The 20,768-nt window shown below is 62.0% G+C and overlaps 2 protein-coding genes across 3 annotated transcripts; one reads left to right on the top strand and one right to left on the bottom strand.

Annotated features, from left to right (window-relative positions):
* Positions 1-228: 228 nt before the first annotated feature.
* MFSD2A (MFSD2 lysolipid transporter A, lysophospholipid) lies at positions 229-12,302 on the bottom strand. Of its 2 annotated transcripts, none has more exons than XM_084222652.1 (14): positions 12,199-12,302; positions 9,182-9,304; positions 8,564-8,688; positions 5,371-5,494; positions 5,154-5,232; positions 4,721-4,893; positions 4,506-4,596; positions 3,942-4,063; positions 3,237-3,320; positions 2,473-2,556; positions 1,745-1,857; positions 1,442-1,585; positions 1,117-1,293; positions 229-802 (listed from the first exon to the last, which is right to left on the bottom strand). In XM_084222652.1, the coding sequence occupies exons 3-14, from the start codon at positions 8,620-8,622 to the stop codon at positions 745-747; spliced, it is 1,308 nt and encodes a 435-aa protein (XP_084078778.1). In that variant the 5' UTR covers positions 8,623-8,688; positions 9,182-9,304; positions 12,199-12,302; the 3' UTR covers positions 229-744. The 2 variants fall into 2 exon arrangements, with proteins under 2 accessions (XP_084078778.1, XP_084078777.1); XM_084222651.1 differs by lacking the exon at positions 12,199-12,302 and adding an exon at positions 9,402-9,513.
* A 2,426-nt stretch (positions 12,303-14,728) lies between these two features.
* Positions 14,729-18,056, top strand: MYCL (MYCL proto-oncogene, bHLH transcription factor; the record flags this gene model as incomplete). Its single annotated transcript, XM_084222684.1, has 2 exons — positions 14,729-15,233; positions 17,491-18,056. 2 exons carry the CDS (start codon positions 14,729-14,731, stop codon positions 18,054-18,056), a joined length of 1,071 nt encoding a protein of 356 aa, XP_084078810.1.
* Between the last annotated feature and the right edge of the window lie 2,712 nt (positions 18,057-20,768).

The raw sequence follows: 20,768 nt of genomic DNA, 5'->3' as shown, positions 1-20,768 counted from the left end.
GGAGCCTTTGTTGGGTGGCTGCGACGCAGGCACCGAGCAAGGAGCTGCACGGGGGCAAGGGGCTGAGCGCAGCCTCCTGCCTGGATTATGGCATTCCTGCACCAGGGCTCAGGAAAAGTCAATCCTGCACCCCGTGGTGTCTAAAGGGACCCCGGGCTCGCTGACAGCCGTGAAAAATCCCGGCTGAGTGAAAAAAGAAATTCTTCACACCCGCCGCCGGCTTCCCCCACTTTTATGTAAATTAATATTAACAGGTCCTCGGGTTTGGGCTCTGTACAGATATATATACAAACAGGAAATGGCTCCATATTTACATCATTAAGTTAATTAGGCTCTGTAAAAAAAGCACAGGCCCCACATTAGTGCCCTCTGTCGAGACAGCAGAGGTGAGCTCACGTCCTGGGCGCGGGCACACTGACAGTGTAATGTACACTAACGATCACCCCCAGGCAGGGCGCTGGGCACGGCTGATCCTGGCCAAACCATCCCAGGCCGGGCTTCCCTGCCCTCCAGAGCCCGGCAGGGAGAGTGCCTGTCCCTGGTGAGGCACCACCATGTGTGTAATGTACACTACCAGCGCTCTGTGGGCCCCGTACAAGGCACGGGACGGGCACAGATCCCGAGTTCGAGGCACTGGGCGCTCCCCAGGGCTCCTCCAGCACCTCCAGGGCCACCAGGCTGGGCCAGCCCGGAGGGGACGAGCCCCTGGGGAGCCCCAGAGCGAGCAGACAGACCCAGCCCGGGTCACACGATGCTGGCCAGTTCTGTGTTGTCCGACTCCGAGCTGCTGTTGCTCTCCTCCCTGGGGAAAGAGTTGGGAATGAGGCAGGATTAACCCACAGGAGCCAGGGCTGCATCCCAGTAACATCTGCCTTGGGGAATGGGAGCTCCGAGGGGGAACCCAGCACATGAGCAGCTGGGGCAGGTTCCTGCTGATCTCCCAGCACTTCACACCATCCCTCTGGAAGCTGGGATTGGCAAAACAAGTCAGCCCTTCCCTCACGCCACCGCCCACGGGGCCTGGAGGAATCCTGGACAAGCCCCAGTGTGTCCCAACCCGTCTGGTCCTGCCCCCACACACACCCCCACGGGCCCTGCTCGCTGCCTGATGCTCACCTTAAATCCTGCAGGGCTTTCTTGTTTTTGCTCCTCTTCTCCTCGTCGATGGGGTAGAGCTTGAAGAGCAGCAGGCTCAGCAGGATCAGCCCCACGGGCACGGCAGACACCAACATCTTCAGGGTGAAATTCACCTGGCCAGGCTGGGAGCAGCCCCGGGTCTGGTACCCTGCAAAGCTGTGGGCAGAAAGGCACCCTCAGACAGAGGAAATGGGGTTTGCAGGGAAACCAGGGAGAGTTTTGGGGCCACAGCTGGATTTGGAGCCCAGAGGTTGGGAAGCGCCTCCCTCCCTGTGCCCCACTCAGCCCCCAGGCAGGAACTCACTCCAGGCTGAGCGTGGAGATGCCCAGGGAGACCCCAGCAGTGAACTTGGTGAAGAAGACATAGAAGGAGAAGAAGATGGCCTCGTGGCCACGGGAGCTGGGGTGCTGCAGCTTGAAGTCATCGATGACATCCGGCAGCATGGACCTGTGCAGAGAGAGGGACGGTGACCACCAGGGCTGGCACAACAGAGCCACCCCCTCTCTGCTGAGAGCATTTCCCTCAGGAGCCCCACCTGGGGCTGCAAGCACGGCAGAAAAACCCTCCTGAGGGCTTTTGAAGGCTCTGGGAGCCCCCCACACTCACCAGGGCAGGAGGAAGGCGGCTGCCACGCTGATGCCGGCGGCGACGGCCACCAGGTAGGTGACAAAGAGGTTACTGTCCAGGACAACCACGGCGATGAGGAAGGGGATGGCAGACTGCAGGGGGGGCAGAGACCAGGTTGGCATCCTCAGGGCCTGGCCCAGACCCTCCTTGGCTTCCCCCCTCCCACATATCCCAGCCCTCCAGGGAGCCAGAGGTGCAGTGTCCCTCCCTGAGCCCCAGGACAGCACAAACAGCAGCAGGAGGATGGCACCATGATATTTTATGAAGAATCCCTTCACCAGGATCTTTTCTCCTGGCAGAGGGACACTTCAGCTTCTCCATGTTTCGCTACTTTGGAATGGGATTTGGAGAACTGTTTGCCCAGGATGTGAATTGTTTTAATTTAATGTCCCATCACAGCCAGCTGTGTTGGACTCTGAGTCTGTCACGAGTTTTTATTTTCATTCTTGTCCAGCCTTCTGATGTCTCCTTTCTCTTTCTTCAGTATAGTTTTAGTATATCATATCATAATATAATAAATCAGCCTTCTGAGAACTTGAAGTCAGTTCTCATCTCTCACCTCGTCCTGGGGACCCTGACAACACCACCACAGGAGGACAGGCATCAAACTGGCACTAGCAGCAGGGGGAACTCCTTTGGGGGAACTCTGCTCATCCCACGTGGCAAAGACCATCCCCACAGGCACCCCAGACTGAGGGGACACTCACTGAGATGCCCACGTAGACAGCGCTCTTCTTCCCAAAACGCGTCAGGAACCACTGCCAGAAGGGAATGGTCAGGGTGGCCGAGAGCTGTGGGAGCAAAGGGTCAGGCTGGTGCCTCTTGCCTGCTGGAAAGGCCCTTCCCAGCTCCTGGCACGGCCTCCTCCCACCCCAATTCCAGCACCTGGGATTGCCACACGCTCCCGGGGCTGGCACGAAGCCACACGTGGCGTGTGGGGCCACGTCCTCCCCGGAGCAGAGCCCTGGCACCACACCTGCCCCGACAGGGAGAGGATCTGACTCAGTGCTCGGGGCTCAGAGGGGACCTGACCTTGTCAGCTGCCCAGGAGCCGGGCTCTGCGGGCACCACGGCACCTTGGCCCCTCCACCCCACCGAGAAGCGGCTGGGAAGCGCTTCCAGGAACGAGGAAAGCTGCAAAGAGCCCTCAGGGAGCCGCTTTGCTGCGTGTTCCTGGCAGCAGACAATGAGATCCTTTTCTCAGAGTGGGCAGGGGAGGGAGACAAGTGGCAGGATGTGGACAAAAGGCCCCCATGGCTCCTGGTGTCCCCCCTTTGTGGCCTTGCTCACACAGGAACAAAGGCCCCGCTGTTCCTGCCAGCCCACCCAGCCTCTGCAGGACGCTTGGCAGCTTCTTCTCCCTCCCCTTGTCCCAGGGGACCTCTGATCACTGTCCCTGTCCCTCCCCTCAGCCCATGCCAGCACCCACTGGACCCCCTCCCCATGGGCTGCAGGACAGGGCCATACCCACCATGATGGCCAGGAGAATGTTCTGGAACTCGTTGCGGAAGCCCAGGGTGTAGGTGCAGAAGAGGGCAAAGTTTCCCTCCAGCAGCTGTGGGAAAGGCAGGCAGGGGTCAGGGGGGGACAGGTCTGTCCTCACAGACAGGACAGTCACACCCCCAGCACGGACAGGGGTCAGGGGGGACACCCAGCCACCCAGGGGGACACGTCTGTCCTCACACAGACACACTCCTAACACAGACAGGGGTTGGGGGGACACCCAGCCACCATGGGGGGACACGTCTGTCCTCACACAGACACACTCCTAACACAGACAGGGGTCAGGGGGGACACCCAGGCACCCCAGGGGACACGTCTGTCCTCACACAGTCACACTCCTAACACAGACAGGGGTCAGGGGGGACACCCAGCCACCCCAGGGGACACGTCTGTCCTCACACAGTCACACTCCTAACACAGACAGGGGTCGGGGGGACACCCAGCCACCCCAGGGGACACGTCTGTCCTCACACAGCTGCACCCCCAGCACAGACAGGGGAAGAAAGCAGCCATTGACAGAGGGCACGAGGCCACATCCTCCTCCTCCCCCTGCCCGGGGCAGCTCTGGCTCACCCACCACGTGCTCCCAGCCCCTGGGATCGTCCCCACAGCCACCCCCAGGGCTGCTCCCTGTCCCCAGCTCCCTGTCCCCAGCTCCCTGTCCCCAGCTCACCATGAAGGCCAGCGAGGTGAAGAGGAAGCCGGCGATGAGCTTGATGTAGGGCCCGTGGTTCATCACCAGCTTCAGCCCCTGGAAGAAGGAGACAGGCTCGTCCGACTGCAGCTCGCAGGACTCTGGGGAGCAGAGATCAGCCCAGCAGCGTTAGAGCCCTCCCAGAACAGCACCCCTGGGTGCCCCATCCTGCTGCTCAGCACCCTCCACAACCCCTGCCCACCCACAGCATCCCAGCCCCTGCCTCACCCGCGGGTCCCTCAGCCCCATGGAGCAGCTGATTCCCCCAGGGAGAGGGAAAGACAGAAGTTTGGATATCACATCCCCCCCTGGGATGCCCTGGTTGGCACCGGCAACCTTGGCCAGCCATAAATGGGTGAGATAAAGGTTATCTCACAGACCCCAGAGGTGCTCTGGCCTCCTGCAGCACCTCCCCAGACCCAGAGCTCAGCTCCTCAGGGAGAGCCACCAGTGAGGGGCCAAAAGCTCAGCCAGGCTCCTGCAGAGGAAGGAACAGCAGCACTTCCACAAACCCTGAGCACTGCAGCCCCTGTCCAGCCTCACCTCTCCTCTCCCTGACACCCAGCACCAGGATGAGGGCACAGAGGATGTAGAGCCCCCCGATGACCCCCGCAGCGATCATGTAGGCATTTCTCTGTGCAAGAGAGGGAGAGCAGTCAGGGCAGGGGCTCAGCCAGGGCAGGGGCTCAGCCCTGCAGCTGGGGAAGGGGCTCAGCCCCACCCCAAGGGGAGCACACATCAGGGGACCCCCAGCTTACAGTGTCTGTGAGGGAGCCGGTGTCGTGGGTCATGTTCAGCTCCTCCATGGCCACCGAGGAGTTGGTCAAGCTGAAGAAGAAGGGGCTCCCCACGCAGGGAGTGTCCACTTTGCCAACGATCTGGCCCTGGATGGCAGTGCCCAGCAGGGTGCCCAGCACCTCCACGGTCATTCCTGCAGGGAGAGGCCGGCACTGAGCACAGCCCCTGTCCACAGCAGAGCATCCCCAGCTGGGATTCACTGCCCTTCAGGGGGAGAAATGAGGGGAAATCCGGGAGGAAGAGGGGAGGAAGAAGGGGAGGAAGAAGGGGAGGAAGAAGGGGAGGAAGAAGGGGAGGAAGAAGGGGAGGAAGAAGGGGAGGAAGAAGGGGAGGAAGAAGGGGAGGAAGAAGGGGAGGAAGAAGGGGAGGAAGAAGGGGAGGAAGAGCTCTCACGGTAGGCAGTGGCCGAGTCCCGCTCGCTCTGCTCCCTGCTGATGAACATGGTGAGTGCTGAGTAAGGCACGTGGAAGCACTGCAATGGCACAAGGAGAACTGGCTCAGGGAGGATGTCACAGCCCCAGAAGGGACCTGGGGCAGGGTGGTTTCTGCCCCTCTGGGCAACTCAGGGGTTGGCAGCCTCCGTGCCAGGGGTGAGCAGAGCCTGACTCACCGTCACGAGGGTCTGGAAGGCACAGTAGAAGACAAGGTACCACATCACTTGTCCTGTGGAGATGTCTGGCACAAACCAGATGAGGAAGTAGGAGATGATGGCAAAAGGGGTGGAGAACATGATCCTTCGAGAGAACAAAGGGACAGTCTGAGCAGCCCAGCTCTCCCTGCTTCCACACATCCCGTGGGGTTCAGGCAGCTGATCTGGGGGCTCCTGAGCTGCCCCAGGGCTGGAGGCAGCAGCTCAGGTCTCACAGGGTCAGAAGAGCTGACTCTGAGTTCCAGGGAAGAGCTTTCCTTGCCCTAACAGAGGTGTCTCCTTCCACAGAAGTGATTGATCTGCTCCTGCCTTGGGCTTCCACCCCCAGTCCCGACCTCTCCCCCAGGCAGCTCTGCTGTGATCAGCAGGATGTAATCACCCCCCTCATCCTGGCAAGGGCTGGGGAGCAGCTGGGGAACAGCCAGGCAGCTCAGCCCTGCTCCCCAGCAGCCAAAAACCTCTCACCAGCTTGGCTTTGCTGCCAAGGCCCCCCAAGCCCTGGTCCTGGGGTCAGCCCTGCTCTGCTGGCAGCAGTGGAGCGAACCAGCAGCAGGCTGGCTCCTTCCTCCACCTCTGCCCAGCCTTCCAGAGCTGCAGGAGCAGGGACATGGGACACAAAACACAAGAGAGGATCAGAGGGGACTGCCCAGTGCTGGCAGCAATTCCTGCAGGATCTGCCAGCACGGGCATCTGCCCTCTTCATCCTGGGGGTCTCATGAGCCCTGTCCTGCTGCAGGACAGCCTGGGCACAGCTCTGCCCTGCTCCAGCACCCCAGGGACACCACAGGCACCCAGGGCCCCCATCACTCAGGGGAGGAGGGGAGAAGGAAGGAGGGAAGCGAGCCAGGTGCTGAGGTTAGACCCACATCTGCTCAGAAGATGGATTTTGCTGGGGGATTTGTGAGCACCCTGAGCTCCACAAACCCCAGGACGGAGGCTGTGAGGTCCTGGAGCGAGTCCAGCAGAACTGGACATGGGACAGAGCCACTCATGGCCCGAGCTGGCCCTTCCCTGCCAGGGTACAGCGAGATCTTTCCGAGATCTTTCCGTCTGGGCTGACGTACAGGACGCAAAGCTTCAAGTGAGAGCCGGGGAGGGAGCGGGGAGAGCGAGAAACAGAAACTCCATGGATGGAGAGCAGCGACAGAGGCTGCACAGGACACAACACATGCACATTTTTCCACACCCACGTCACCCCGCCGGGGAAGGAGGAGGGGAGGAAAACGCCGAGCAGCTCCAGCCCCTCCTGCCGCCGCTTATCTGCCCTCCCATACGCGGAGCGAGGGAAACGCGGAGCCAAAACGCTGAATGAAACCACCAGGAGGGAACAGAGCAGCGTCACGCTGGCCGTGGCATGAGCGTCAGACGGACCAATTCCCCCCAGCATCGGGCAGCTGAGCCCCAGCCGGGGCTGACCACAGCTCCTGGCAGGCAGGAGTGACTGAGAGTAACCCCTGACCCAGGGCGAGGTGATTAAGGAGCTCGGAGGCGGCTGTGACGCGCCCCGGCGCTCATTGGCCCCGCTGGATGGTGTGTTCCTTTGTGCCTCTCGCACACCCCTTCCCAGCCGGCCCGAGCTGCTGGAAAACGGCGGCAGGAGGTCAAGGCCAGGGGTTCCTCGCTCACAGACACCTCAAGGAAAAGTTCAGCCAGCGGGAAGTCCGCTGTGGTCACGGAAATGAGGATCCCAGCTCGGAGCTGGGGACTGGGTGACGTCCACGAGGCTGGGGGGAAAGGAGGAAGCAGACGCTGGATGAGCTGGTGGATGGAAATGTGCCAAAAAACGTGTTTCAAAGAGAGGGCTGAAAGGCAGAGAGGTGGTGGCCCTTGGGGAAGGTGTCCTCTTCCCTTCCAAGGAACTGGAACAGCCTCAAGCTTTGTGCTGGAGCCAGCTGGGCTTGGTCCCACAGATCAGCCCGGCAATGAGCCCTCACACACGGCGGGGTCACCTCGCAGGTGTTGAGGGTGGGGGTCAGGCAGCAGCCTTGAGACCACCCCAGCGCCTGCAGCTCCTGCCTTTGCACGCAGGGAAACTGAGGCAGCCACAGCGGCAACACCAGCCTGGGGCTGGCAGAGCCAGAAAAACCTGGGCTTAAGAGGTTTAAAATCAGCTCGACTCCATCCAAATCGGGCTCGGCGGGCAGCCCTTGAGCCATGCACAATAGCAGCGAGCCGCGGCCGAGGGGCCCAGCGCAAGCAGAAAGCTCTGGCTAATTTTAACGAAGCGGGAGCCGCTCGGAGGAATGCGGCCACTTCAGTCCCACCCCCTGCCTGCAGATTAGGGCGAGCGGAGCCGTCCCCTGCCTGCCCCGCACGCCCAGCCTGCCCCGCGCTAATCTCCGGACCCCAGACCCCGCTGCAGGCAGGGAGAAGCTATTTCAGGGCACGTGTGTGCAGCCTGCCTTCAACAATTGCCTGCTGCTGCTGCTGCTGCCCAGAGCTATTCCAGGAAAGGCAGGAAGCAGAGGGTATAATTCTGTGGGGGAAAGCACTGCGTCCCTGCAGCTCCACTCCCCCCGTGCCCACCCTCTCTGTGTTTCAGCCATCCCACAGGCACACGAGGTTATTTTGGCCACCCCGTCCCGCTCGGGCATTAAAGCTCCAGATCCCGTGCAGGAACAGGTGTTCAGGGATGTCCTGAGCCTGCCCTGGCTGCAGGCACGAGCCATGTGGGTGATCACAAAGCCGGTCCCATCCGCTCCCAAGGGCGGAGGGAGCGCCCTGTGCAGACACCCACCTCCAGCCCAGCTGTTTCCCCGTCCCCTCGTGACTGTCAGCCACCACCACAGATCTGTCACACACACCCCTGACCCTCCTCCCTGCGGCTGCGATGCCACCTGCTCTGGCTGCCACCACGGCCCTGCCACCAGGGCACCACGGGAACAAAGTCCACCACGTTGGAGTTTGCAGGTGCAGTGACATTGAGGTCAGCCGGGCTCAGCCTCAGAACAGCAAGAGCAACAGGCACAAACTTGAGGCCACCCAGCTGTCGGTGGCACCTGGGGCTTTTTGGAGCTCTTGGCACCGCACCTGGGCAAGTCAGGGCGTCAGCACGGCCTGCCCTGCATGCCACATGCCAGGGGATACCCAAAGCTGACTGGAGGAGCTGTGACACAGCAGGCAGGGAATGCAGGGTGCTACCAGCAGCTCTTACCAGGGCATCAGGCGGCCGAAGCGGGTCCAGGAAGTTTTGCTGATGAAGAATCCCACCATGGGGTCGGTGATGGCATCCCACACTCGTCCCACAAATAGGATGATGGAGGCATAGAAAGCGTCCACCTGCAGAAGGAGGAACTTGTGTCAGGAAATGCAAACCCCTGGTGCTCTCAGCTGCCCTTCCTGAGCCCCTCAGGACCATCCCAGCCCTACCCACTGTGACCCCACAAACGTTTGGGAGCAGTCCCTCGGTCTCTCCCCCTCGTTCAGAGGGATTTGAGGCTCCCAGAACCTCCGAGCGCTGCCCCACCACGGAATTCCCATATCTCAGAGCCGAGTCCCCAAACCCAGCACGAGGGAGCCCAGGGGTTCTCCTCCCATAGTTTCTTTCGCTCCGTGTTTCACACCGACCAAGCACGCTGTAGGACGGGCCCTGTGTCCCCCCAAAACAGCCACACGACCCCGCTTTGTCCCGCACGGCTGCAACACGCGTGGGAAGCCCGCAGCCCCCGGGGCACCGCCAACCCCGCGCAGCTCCATCCCCGGGCCAAAGCGGCACCGGGAGCTCCGGGAGCCGCAGCCCCGGCGCCAATCCCGCCCTCCAGCCCGGCCGTACCTGCGCCACGTCCAGGAGGTAGATCTGGAGGAAGAAGCCGAGGGCGCAGCCCGTGATCTGGTAGGGAGCCCCCCCGACGGCGTAGCACAGCTTGCTGCACACCGACAGCCGCTCGCGGCTCTCCTGCAAGCGGGACGGGCGTTAGCGACCGCGGGCAGCGCCCCCCGCCCCGCCCCGCACCGGACCGGCCCGGACCCCCCCGCCGTGCCCCGGGGCTCACCCTGCGGCGGTGCTGGCGGAGCGCGGGCGGCAGGAGCCCCCCGGCCCCGGGCCGCTCCGCGCCGCCGCCGCCGGCCATGCCGTGCGCGATGAATGGAGCGAGCCGCCGCCCGCCCGCCCTTGTACCGGGAGACCCACCCCTGCACCGGGAGACCCGCCCCGAATTGGGCAGCACCGGCCCGCCCCCACCCGCCTCCTCCTCCTCCTCCTCCTCCTCCTGTCCCGGCCCTTCCCCCGGCGCTCCCCTCCCTGAGTCCCGGTGCTTTCGTTGCCTCTCGTCTGTCCCACATCGCTCCATTCCCCCGTCCTTCATCCCTCAGCCCCCCGCTCCATCCCTGCCCTCCATCCCTCAGAATGGCAGAACGGTTTGGGTTGGAAGGGCCCTTACAGCCCATCTCCTGCCACCTCCCTGTCACCTCCCTGCCACCGAGCGCGTCCTCCCTGGCCTTGAGCATCCACCACCTCTCGGGGCAGCCTGTGCCAGTGCCCCGCCGCCCTCATCGTTAAAATCCTTCTTTATTCTCACCTAAATCTCCCCTCTTCCAGTTTAAACCATCACCCCGTGTCCTGCCACAACAGGCCCTGCCACAAAGGATGCAGGGGACACTCTCAGTGTCCCCCTCTCTGGATGGCCACCTCGGTCCCAGCCCCTCTCAGCTGCTCCGGGCGCTGTTTGCCCACGTGAGCACACCCAGACCCCTGTCAGTGTCGTGTCACCGCAGTGACAGCCACCAGCTGCCCTTGGCTCAGGCCACCAGGGCTCAAAGATCGCTCTGAGCCGAGGCTGTGGAGCAGGGCTGAGCCGAGGGGGCCAGCGTGGCACCAGTGCCATGCCCTGAGTGCCACCTGGAGCTGGGCATGGGGATGGGAGCAGGCAGGGAGGACGGGACCTGAGAGATCAGCAGGGTGGGTGGCCCAGCAGCTCCAGGCACTCCCAGTTTTTGGGAGCACTGAGCCAGTGTCACCACTGACTCACAGTTTCTGGCCCCTCATTGCACCTGCAGTGGGTTCTCCTGGCACTGCCTTGTGTCACAGGGATGCCACCCCTCTGTGTGAGGCTTTAGGGTGTCCAAATCGGTGACACAAAATACCTCAAAACAAGAGAGGAGAGGGTGAAGTTTCTCTTTTCCTTAAGGAAAATCTCATCCAGGAGCAGAGGGGACTCCTGTGGTGGCACTTGACCATGCTCTAGGGACCAGATTCCCCACCTGTGTGTGACCCCAGCACCATTACTCTGTTCCCTTTGTCCCCTCAGCTCCTGGGAATGCTTTTGGCATTCCTGTCCTTGAGCAGAGCTGCCTCCTGGGCAAACAGGGCTTTAGGGGAACAAAGAGATGGCCTTTGAGGCAGAGATTGTGCAGAAAGACCACAGATAGGGGAACCCAGCCTTGCATCTGAACAGGAGAAGAAGACAGACCAGGATTTCCCTGGATTAGGAGGATTTTCTCCCCCAGATCTGCTATTGCACAATTTCCTGTGGGGGATTTGAGCCCTTCCTCCCGAGCAGATGCTCTGGGGGATCCTCATGGTGATAAATGACCCACCAGGGGCTGATCCCAGTGGGGATGTCCCTGCAGCAGCTCCTGCCAAGCCTGGGGACTCTGGGGACCCACAGGTGGTTGGGTTGGGCCCCTCACAGGGTCACCAGAACCACTTCAGTGACACTACACCAGCCCGGCCTCTACATCCCCCAGCTGGGGACACCTCTGGGGGATGTGACCCAAATCCTGGGGGTTGGGACCCAATTTCTGGCCCTGGGGACATGGAAGGATGGGGGCTGCAGTGCAGGATGCCATCCCTGCTGCCACCCACCCCTCCCAGTGTCACACATCCGGCACAGCCGGGAGCAGGATCTGAGCAAGGGTGAGAGCAGCCGAAACCAGACAGCCCTGCCAGGCTGGGCCAGCCCCGACAGGGAGCCTGGGCTTGGGGGCAAACAGCACAGAGGTGATCCCAGAGCTTCTGGGGGCCTGAGCGTGGGGACAGAGCTTCTCCAGGGCTCAGGGCACCTCCTGCTGTCGAGCAGGGAGTGACAGGGACTAAATGAGTGGAGGGAGTGAGGAGGCAGCAGGAGCCAATGGTGCATTTTGCTCTCCTCCTTTTCTCTGCACTCTCAGAGTGGGTGACTGCACGCCCAGGGGGCTGGGGCTGGTGTCACCCCGGGGCTGTGGGCACTGTCCCCCTCCCCTGTGAGGCTGGGCAGTTTTCAGTGGTGTTCCTGCAGCCCACAGGGGTTTGGGATGGCAGTCTGCAATCCTCCAGCCAGACTCCGTGCCAGCTTCTTGGGGACAAAGGGGACTCATTGCAGGGCTACACGTGGCATGTCACAGGGCAGAGGGGGACAAGATGAGGCCAAGATGTGCTGGCACAGCCTCTGCTCCTTCCCTGAGCATCCAGGCCTCCCATGGGCATGGCAGAGCGGCTTGAAGGCTGCAGTGGGATGGGGACATCCAGAGGCAGAGCCCAGAACACCCCCGAGACACCTGCCAGGCTCTGGGGGCGGCTGCCCACTGTGGGGAAGCCCTCTGGGGTTTGGAGCTTCAAATCCCAGCCCTGCTGGAAGTGGGGATCCAAAGGGCACAGGGCCACCAGGAGCTGCCCTTGCATCATGTGTGGAGCCGTGCCAGCCGCCAGCAGGGCCACGGCAGCTCCCGAGGGCCGTGCCAGCACCGAGGGCGCGCACTCGGCGCTGGCTGGGGACCTGCGCCAGCACCCTGCAGCTGTGGGGCACGGCCAGGGTTGTCCTGTCCCTCTGTCGCTGTCGCCGCAGCCCCCGGGGCAGTCACACACTCACCCACCCCCGTGTTTGCACAGCCGGCGGCTCTCGGGGCTGTTTGCCCAGCGCTGGAGAGGCCGGGATCAAAGGGCTCCGGCGCTCCCCGGCGCTGCTTCCGCACCTTCAAAGCCCCCGGAGCCCCTCGGAGCCCGGAGCGGCTCCTGCCGCGCCCTGGGAAAAGCCGGGGCCGTCCCGGAGGCCGCGGGGAGGAAGGAAAGAAGGGAGGAAGGAGACGTGGCCGGGCGCTATAGGCTGGAGGAGGATGTGTTCCTGCTGGAACAGGCAGGTCGGAGCAGGGGCAGTGCCAGCTGTGTCCCCAGCCACGGCCACTTGTCGCTGCAGGTGCTGGCACAGCACAAACCGGTGTGGCAGCTCAGTCCCTGCCCTCAGCTCAGGGCGATTCGTTTGCTAAGGGGGAAGAGAGGGCTTCACCCGCGCTTCCCAGGGAGGGAGAAGGGCGGGAGCAGCCCGGAGGTGGCAGGGCTCCAGCTGGTGACACCCTGGGGACATGCCCGGGACTTCCAGCGTGACTGGGGACTGCGGGCAGAGCTGAGATTGGAGTGCAAAGGGAACATCAGCCCGGAGTCCAGCGGGATCCCCGGATCCCGCAGCTCCTATCCCAGCCCCACGGATCCCCGGATCCCGCAGCTCCTGCCCCCGTCCCGCGGATCCCCGGATCCCGCAGCTCCTGCCCCAGCCCCGCGGACCCCCGCATCCCGCAGCTCCTGCCCCAGCCCCGCGGATCCCCGGATCCCGCAGCTCCTGTCCCAGCCCCGCGGATCCCCGCATCCCGCAGCTCCTGCCCCAGCCCCGCGGATCCCCGCATCCCGCAGCTCCTGTCCCAGCCCCGCGGATCCCCGCATCCCGCAGCTCCTGCCCCAGCCCCCCGGGACAGCCGCCAGCCCTGCTCCTCTGCCTGCCCAGTGCCCGCTGGCAGTGGGGAAACTGAGGCACGGAGTGGTGGGCAGCGCTGTGCCCGGGCGGGGGGTGCCCGCTGCGGTGTCACCCGCGCGTCGCCGTCCCCGCCGCCCCACGGACGCTGCTCCCGGGGCCCAGCAGGTGGCGCCCGGCGCCCGCCGGTGGCGGCGGACGGGGACGGGCACCGGGGGAACCGGGGGGAACCGGGGATGAGCGGGGGGAAGATGTGATGGACCCGACCGGGCTGGACTAGGCTTGTCTGTGCTGGGCTGCGCTGGACTGACTGCTCTGGACTTTACTGGGCTGTGCTGGTCCATGAAGAGCATTGCAGCGCTGGGCTGTACTGGGCTGGACTGGGCTGTACTGGTCGCTGGACTGGGACAGTCTCCTCCTTCCAGGGTCGGTGCTGCACCCCGGGCACCAACTCCTCGTCCCCACGGGGCTGCCGGCTGGGACAGATCCTGTGGTCTCATCAGTCCACACCGGGTGAAGAAAGGAGGGTGCTGGGCCTGAAGTGGGTTCCCACATACTGTGAGGGGAATCTGTTGGTTCAGGGCAGACTTTGTACCTCTGTGTGACAATTAAGAGCAGGAGGGAAAGCCCCACTCTGTTTTCACAACATTTATTGCCCTTTCTAGGAGGAACTTGGCATTGGAGAGATGCAGCATCCTGTGCTGCATGGGCAAAATGCTGCTGGGGTGAGCTGTGTGTGCCCCACACACCCCAGCTTCCTTCCAGCCCATGGATCCTGATATCCCCAGGGGCTCCCAACCCCTCCACAGCCCTTCCTCTGTGCACAGACCTCGTTCCTCATGAACACTGTGTCTCCCAGCTCTGTTTTTCTGGTGTCCCCACAGCCCCTCCTTGTTCCAGCCAGCTTTTTGCTGGAGTTGGTATCTTTCAGGGGAAAATGCTCGCAGCTGGGCCTGTGAGGGCTTTGGGAAGGAGTGGGGATGTCTCCAGGTGGCATCCAGGGTGGCACCCTGAGCTGGACACAAGCACTAAGTGACTTCACTGCTGCCCAGTGCCTGTGGTGAGAGCTGAGCAGCCCAACAGGAGCTGGAGTGGCAGCCAAGCAGGTGAGAAAGAGCCCTCAAAAATCATCCTTGCCAGCAGATGATGCCTCCTTGTGACTTGTCCCCTCTTCTCCAGTTGGCTTTGCCCTGGTTCCTGGGATGGTGGCACAGCTGCGTGCCCTCCCCAGCGCATTCAGAGGGGGATCCCCCAAACCCTGCCCCTGCCGGGGGGCCAAGGACGGCGCTGGGAGCCCCCGGGGCGCTCCTGGGGCAGCGAGGAGCCCCCAGCCCAGCGCACATGGGGGGCTGCTGGTCCAGAACCCCGTGAGCATCCCCGGTAGCGACACCGGAGACCCCCGAGGGGACCGCGCGCGCCCCTCACCGTGTCCCTTCGGGGGGCGGGGCACGGAGCGTGACCACGCCCTTTATGCAAATAATAGGCCGGTGATTGGCGGGGCGGGGCCGGGCTCCGCGGCCGGGCTATAAGAGCGGGGGAACAATGCGCCTGCGGTCCCGGCTCGGGGGCTGGCGCCGGGGTGGGGGTCCCCCCTCATCCCTGGGGCTGCCCCTCTCCTGAACGCCCGTTCTGGTCTCGGCCGCCCCCTTCCCCGTGCCGAGATGGAGTTTGACTCGTACCAGCACTACTTCTACGATCACGACGCCCAGGAGGATTTCCACCGCTCCACGGCGCCCAGCGAGGACATCTGGAAGAAGTTCGAGCTGGTCCCCACGCCCCCGCTGTCCCCGCTGGGCACCCCCGGGGAGAAGGGGGGCTGCTCGGGGGCGGAGGAGCGCCCGGGATGGCTCTCCCGGTACTGCCTCGCCGGGGAAGAGCCGGAGTATCTCATAGGGACGGGGCAGATCTTCGGGAACCTGAGCGCTTTCATCCTCAAGGATTGCATGTGGAGCGGTTTCTCAGCGCGGGAGAGGCTGGAGAAGGCGATGACAGAGAAACTTTCCACGGGCACGCAGAGAGCCACCCCGCACAAACCGTCCTTCGCGCAGGATTTTGGCTTCAGCAGCTCCGTCAGCGAGTGCGTGGATCCCGCCGCCGTCTTCCTTTGCCCGCTGGCCGAGAGCAAGATCCCCGCATCCTCGGGATCCGAGGGCCAGAGCGATTCCGGTAAGGGACGGAGCCGCTCCGCCGCCGAGCCGCCAGCTGCCCCGAGCCCGGCGTGGGGAACACGCGTGTCCGCACATGTGTGTGCAGGGAGCCTCCCAGCCGGGCTGCGCCTTTGTTGAGACTCCGAGCGAGCCCCGGTCCCGGCCCCACGAACAAAGCGGGCTCGGCTGTTCCCCTTTCCCGCGGGGTTTCTGCTCCGCAAACCCCTGTTCCTCTCGGCAGGGTGCGTGGGGCTCCCTCCGGCTCTTGCGTGGGACTCTGGTGGTCCCTTTCCCTCGTCCCGGCCCCGCGGAAACCTCGTGGGAAGGTTGAGGGGCAAGTTTGCATCTCGCCGTGCGAAGTTTGGGGTTCTGAGCGCTGCGCCGCGCTCTGCCGCCGGCTCGTGAATTGGCTGCTCCCCCTTCCTCCTCCCACGGCCCACCCGGGACGGGCTTCCCTCGGGACAAAAGGCAAAATATGCCCTGGGGGCAGCCGGTTTGGGAGCAGCGGCGTGTCCCCCGGGGCGGCGGCTCGGTAGGACGGGCAGGAACAGCCGCCCCGGCTGCGGCGCGCCCCAGCCCAGCCCCGGGGCACGTCTGCCCGTCCCGCCTGGGGCGTGCGCGGGTGTTCACACGGGGGTCGTGCTGGGACGGGGATACCCCCGAACCCCCCACAAGGGCAGTGTGGTGCCGCTGCCCCGCATCTCTCCAATCTCACCCCAATTTTCGGCGTTTATTTGTGAACACCCTGCGGCTCTGCGCCACCCCCCCGCCCCGTAGCCCCGCCGGGGCCCGTGCGTTGTTTCCGTGGCTCCCGCGGAGGCCGGGCTGACTCGGCTGCCGTGGGAGCGCTGACGCGGTGCCGTGACCCCGTTAATAAATCTGCCGGTGGCCGCCACCTGCGCCGGTGAGTCACGGCGCGGGGCTTAATGCCATTAGTAGCCCGGGGACTGTAAGCCAGGTCGCGGGCGTTAAGAGGCTTAACCCAAATATGCGGGGGCCTTCGGGGGCCGCGGGGATGCCGGTGGGGTCCCGGTGCCGAGGGGGTCCCGGAGGGGTCCGGCCGCGCCACGTGGGCGCCGAACAAAAAGCAACAGATTGCAAACAATGAGAGGGGCCGCGCTGATGGACGGGAGCACGGACCAATGAGATGGCAGAACAGCCGGCCTGCCCCGTGGGACAGCCAATGGGCGTCTCGGGAGGGCGGGGCTAGGCGGTCTGAGTGTTTTATTAATGAGGTGTGTGTGTGTGTGTGTACGGGGCTGAGACCGCGCGGGTTGTGACACTGATGAGTGTTCCCCAGCCCAGGAGCTCCAGTGTCGGGGGGTTTGGGCTTCCTGGGCTGAACCCCAAAGCCTGGAGGGCTCGGGGTATCGGCTGGGGTCACTATCAGAAGCCCCCTCACAGGGGAGTGCGGCCAGGCCTCTGTCCACGGAGCTGGTGGGGGTTTGAGCATCTCGGGGGACCTTTAGCAAGTGGCTGTGTTTTCCCCCAAAGCTTAGGAAAAAAGTTGGAGGCCCATCTTCTAAAGTGAGAGCAATCACAGCGGATGTGTCTGGAGCTTGCTCACCTCACTGTCCCCAAAGCCCCTGGGCTTTGCTGGGATGGGCCAACAGGCAGAATGGGACCAATTATGCTTTATTTAGCTCTTTCTGTTTCTGGGCTTGAGATGCCTTTGAGGTTCAGAGTCTGCTGTAGGGACCTCTTCACCTCTCCCTCCCTCCCTGCACAGTGGGGGATTGTCCCCTCTGTCCCCGGGAAGCCGGGGCTGGATGGGCTTTATCACTTGTGAAAAGTAACAAGTCACCGAGGTGGGAAGCTGCAGCCAGGGGAACAAAGGGTACTTCTGCCCTTATATCCCTCATTTACAATTCCAATGGGCCATGAAAGCACCCGACCGGGATGAACTTTGGAACTAGGCTGTCCCAGCATTCTCCTCCTCAGACCCCCCCACCTCGCAGGAGGGCTCGGGTGTTTCTTTCCTGATGATCCTTTATGATGAACACATGTTGCTCCTGGTGCTGAAGTGAGGCGGAAGTAAAGCCTCCCAGTCCGTTTTTGGGGGACCAGGGACATGAAACAGGGAAGGAATTCCACTCCTTCCCACGTGATGGTATTGAAGGGGCACATAAATCACTCCATCCCTTCGGAGGTCGCAGTTTGCCGTGCAGGAGCAAACTTTAGTGGGGACGTTTTCCAGGGAGCCGTGGAAAGGTGACGAAGGGTGACTGGGCGTTCCCATCTGACGGGGATTTGTTCTTTCTTTTCCACGAGAGCAGAGGGTGAAGAGATCGACGTGGTGACGGTGGACAAGAGGCAATCCCTCAGCCTGAGGAAGCCGGTCACCATCACGCTCCGTGCCGACCCCCTGGACCCCTGCATGAAGCGTTTCCACATCTCCGTGCACCAGCAGCAGCACAACTACGCCGCCCGCTCGCCCCCGGAGCCCTGCCCGCCACCCGAGTCACCCCAGCAGGACCAGGAGGAGGACGAGCCACCCAGCAGCGCAGATCCAACCCCCGCTGTGCCCCTGCCTGAGCCCGGCTTGCCAAAACCCAGCAGCAGCCCCGGCTCGGACAGCGAGGACGTGGCCAAGAGGAAAAACCACAATTACCTGGAGCGCAAGCGGCGCAACGACCTGCGCTCGCGCTTCCTGGCCCTGCGGGACCAGGTGCCCGGGCTGGCCAGCTGCCCCAAGACCCCCAAAGTGGTGATCCTGAGCAAATCCTCGGAGTACCTGCAGTCCCTCATCAGCGCCGAGCGGAGGATGGCGGCCGAGAAGCGGCAGCTGCAGCTGCGCCAGACCCAGCTGCTCAAACGGATTGCTCACCTTAAGGGGCACTAGCACCCCGTGTGCCCCCCGCCCTGGTCCCCACAAACCCCCAGCTCCTTCTCAATTTGCACATTTTTTTAATTTTTTTTGGTTGCTTGTGGAACTGTTGGTGCCGGGGGCTGGAGCACGTGGCAGTGCCTGTGGGAATGGGTCCACAGCAGAGACCCCAGCAGTGTCACCTACCTGGGGTTGGTTCCTGGCACTGGGTGTTCCAAGATTTCCCTTGTCCCTGCTGTGAAGCTTCCTCAGTGACTGCTCCAATTCAAGAGCTCAAATTTATTCCCCCTCCCCAACAGCCCCTGCACCCCTCTCTGCCATCTGCCACCAACAGCATCGCTGGGAGCTACCCCTGGGCATCCACCTCGCCCTAAAAACCTCCAAGCAACCACATCTGCCTCGGCTCCTGGAAGCAGGCAGGCTCAGAGGCCAGCATGGGCTCACCTCTGGAGGTGCTGATGGCAGGATGTGCCTCTCACTGGGATGGACAGCACCCCATGGGCAGTCCCCTCGCTCGGCTGGACCGTACCTCACTTCCCTGTGTCACTTCACGCAGTAGCTGGTCCTGGATTTTATGTTCTAGAAACTGCTGCTGTAACTGCGAGTCTTATACTGGAGGCTGTGTTTTTATACTGTATTTTTGTACCACTTTTTGAGAAGTATTTGGTAAAGAGTTTGCTTTTTTATATATATATAAATATATAAAAACTTTTTTTTTTTTAAGGGGGATTTCCTGCTGTGGGGAGGGCTCAGTCCTGCTGCACTTTAGGGAGATCAGGAAGGGGCTGGTTCCTGCTGGACCCTTGAGCTGAGTCCTCGCAGAGGCCATTCACCCCCTTGCAGCTCTCCAAACCACCCATTTGCAATAAGAGGGAATTTTATCCCTTTCCCATCCTTGTGAGCATCCTTGTGACCCCTTTTCCCACCCTTGTGAGTTCTCCTTTTCTCCTTCACCAGCAGCCACTTCAAATCCCCAGCGAAGCTTTGGGCTTTGCAGGTGGCTGCTCTGCCTTCCCTGTCTGTGCCCTCCTGCTGCCCAGCCCCAGTGGTGGGGTGTGGGTGGCAGAGTCCCCTGTCCCCTCCCAGGGGTGCTGGCAGGGGTGGTCCCACAGGATGGCCCCCTGGGGTCCCTGCTGACCTGCTGAGAACTGTTAGAGTTAACACTGGTTGGATTTAGCACTTTCTTCATTACCTCATACTTCATAAATAAATAAGTTTGCAACAGCCTGGGTTGGCTTTTTCCATGCTGTGGGTTTCCATGCATCACCTTGGTGCTCCTGGGGAGGGGGGGGCTGCTCTGGCCCCCCCTGGGTTTTGGGGTATCCTGGGCATGAATAAAAATTAATTAATTAATCTATTTTCCCCCCAGGGCTCAGCTGCCCCAAGACTGAGCTCTTTGTCCTGGTTTTCTCCCAGTGCTTGAAGAAGTGGTCGTGGTGGTGGGGCCAGGGAACTGAATCACTTGGATTATTTTTCCTCCTTTTAAGTGGTTTTAGTGGCAAGGAAGGGCAGAGAGCCCAGGCTGGGCTGGGAGAAGGCTTTGATGTAACTGTAAACCCCCCTAATGGGGTTTGGGGCAGGGGGTGTGGGGTGATGACTGCCCCACGGGTCAGGGGCTGGGGCTGTGTCTGGCAGTAACCCTAGAGGGAGAGGGGAATGCAATCCCCTCACTTCCAGAGAGCTCCACATCCCAGATCTGCCAAGTGGATGAAATTATATATACGTGTGTTCTCCCTGCTGCCCCCAAACCTGACACGTTTGGGTTTCCTTTGTCCTGGCAGCAAAAGTCTTACTCTAAATGCAGGAGGGATGTGGGATTATGTTACTGCTGAGGAGCCAGGAGCTGCTGCTGGAGCCTCGATCACCTGGGGAAAACCAGCCTTAAATAGCAATGGTGCCACACAGAAGCCCTTGAACACCCATCCCCTTCGTTTCCAGCAGCGTTTCACACTCTGTGTTGCATCACACGGTGTCACAGGCTTTCAGAGCTGCATTAAAAGGTGCTCCCGTGACCCACAGCTTAACCAGGGAGCGGGGTGACCTAAATCTGACACCTCGCCCATGCGCAGGAGACACAGCCCAGATGTGCCAGCCCCTCAAACAGTTTTTTTTGTTGTGGTTTTGTGACGCGCTCGCAGTCTCTCCTCAGCTCAAGGTGACCCTCCGGAAATTTCTTTTTGTGCTGAAGGTACAGAGGAAGTTTAAATCATTGATTATCTTTCTTGGAAGTGATGAGCAGGTCCACAGCCTGAGCTGAGACCGTCACCAGCGGGAGATGTCCCCAAAGCCCAAACCAAACTGAAGAACTGAGTTGCAGTTTGTAAACACCTTTGAGTTCCCCTGCCTGAAGCCTGCATTCGTATGCATCTACCTGAAACTTCCCTGGTTACTGGAGCACGTGTCTCCTCTCATATTGTCACGGTCAGGATGAGGGAAGGAGACTGACAGGGCTGTGAAGTGAAGAAAATAAGCACACAGGGCTTCCCTTCTTGCTTGTTCAGCACTGCAATTTGTGAGTGTCAGCTGCAATCATCACAAGTCGGTGCTGCCAGGGCCCGAATTAGTTATTTTTTAATGCACACTGCCCTGCTAACACCCTGCTCTTTGCTGTACCCCCCAAACCGCTTCTGCTTGCCCACCACATCCCTTCCCTCCCGTCCCTACGCTGGCCCGGGGGTGTTGTGGGCACGATGCCGCCTTCACGCCTGGGCTGGCAAATTTTTAGGA

The sequence above is a fragment of the Fringilla coelebs genome (genome assembly GCF_963513975.1).
Source record: "Fringilla coelebs genome assembly, chromosome: 28".
NCBI classification, from domain to species: Eukaryota; Metazoa; Chordata; class Aves; order Passeriformes; family Fringillidae; genus Fringilla; species Fringilla coelebs.
This window is presented reverse-complemented; position numbering and strand designations above follow the sequence as displayed.

Bases quoted from the DNA above. Each gene is read 5' to 3' on its own strand.
- MFSD2A (XM_084222651.1), bottom strand. From the start codon at position 9,479: ATGGCCGGCGGCGGCGGCGCGGAGCGGCCCGGGGCCGGGGGGCTCCTG. The intron at 5,495-8,563 runs GTAAGAGCTGCT...GTTCTCTCGAAG, and splicing joins TTCGGCCGCCTGATGCCCTG to GATCATGTTCTCCACCCCTT. The intron at 1,294-1,441 runs GTGAGTTCCTGC...TTCTGCCCACAG, and splicing joins ATCTCCACGCTCAGCCTGGA to CTTTGCAGGGTACCAGACCC.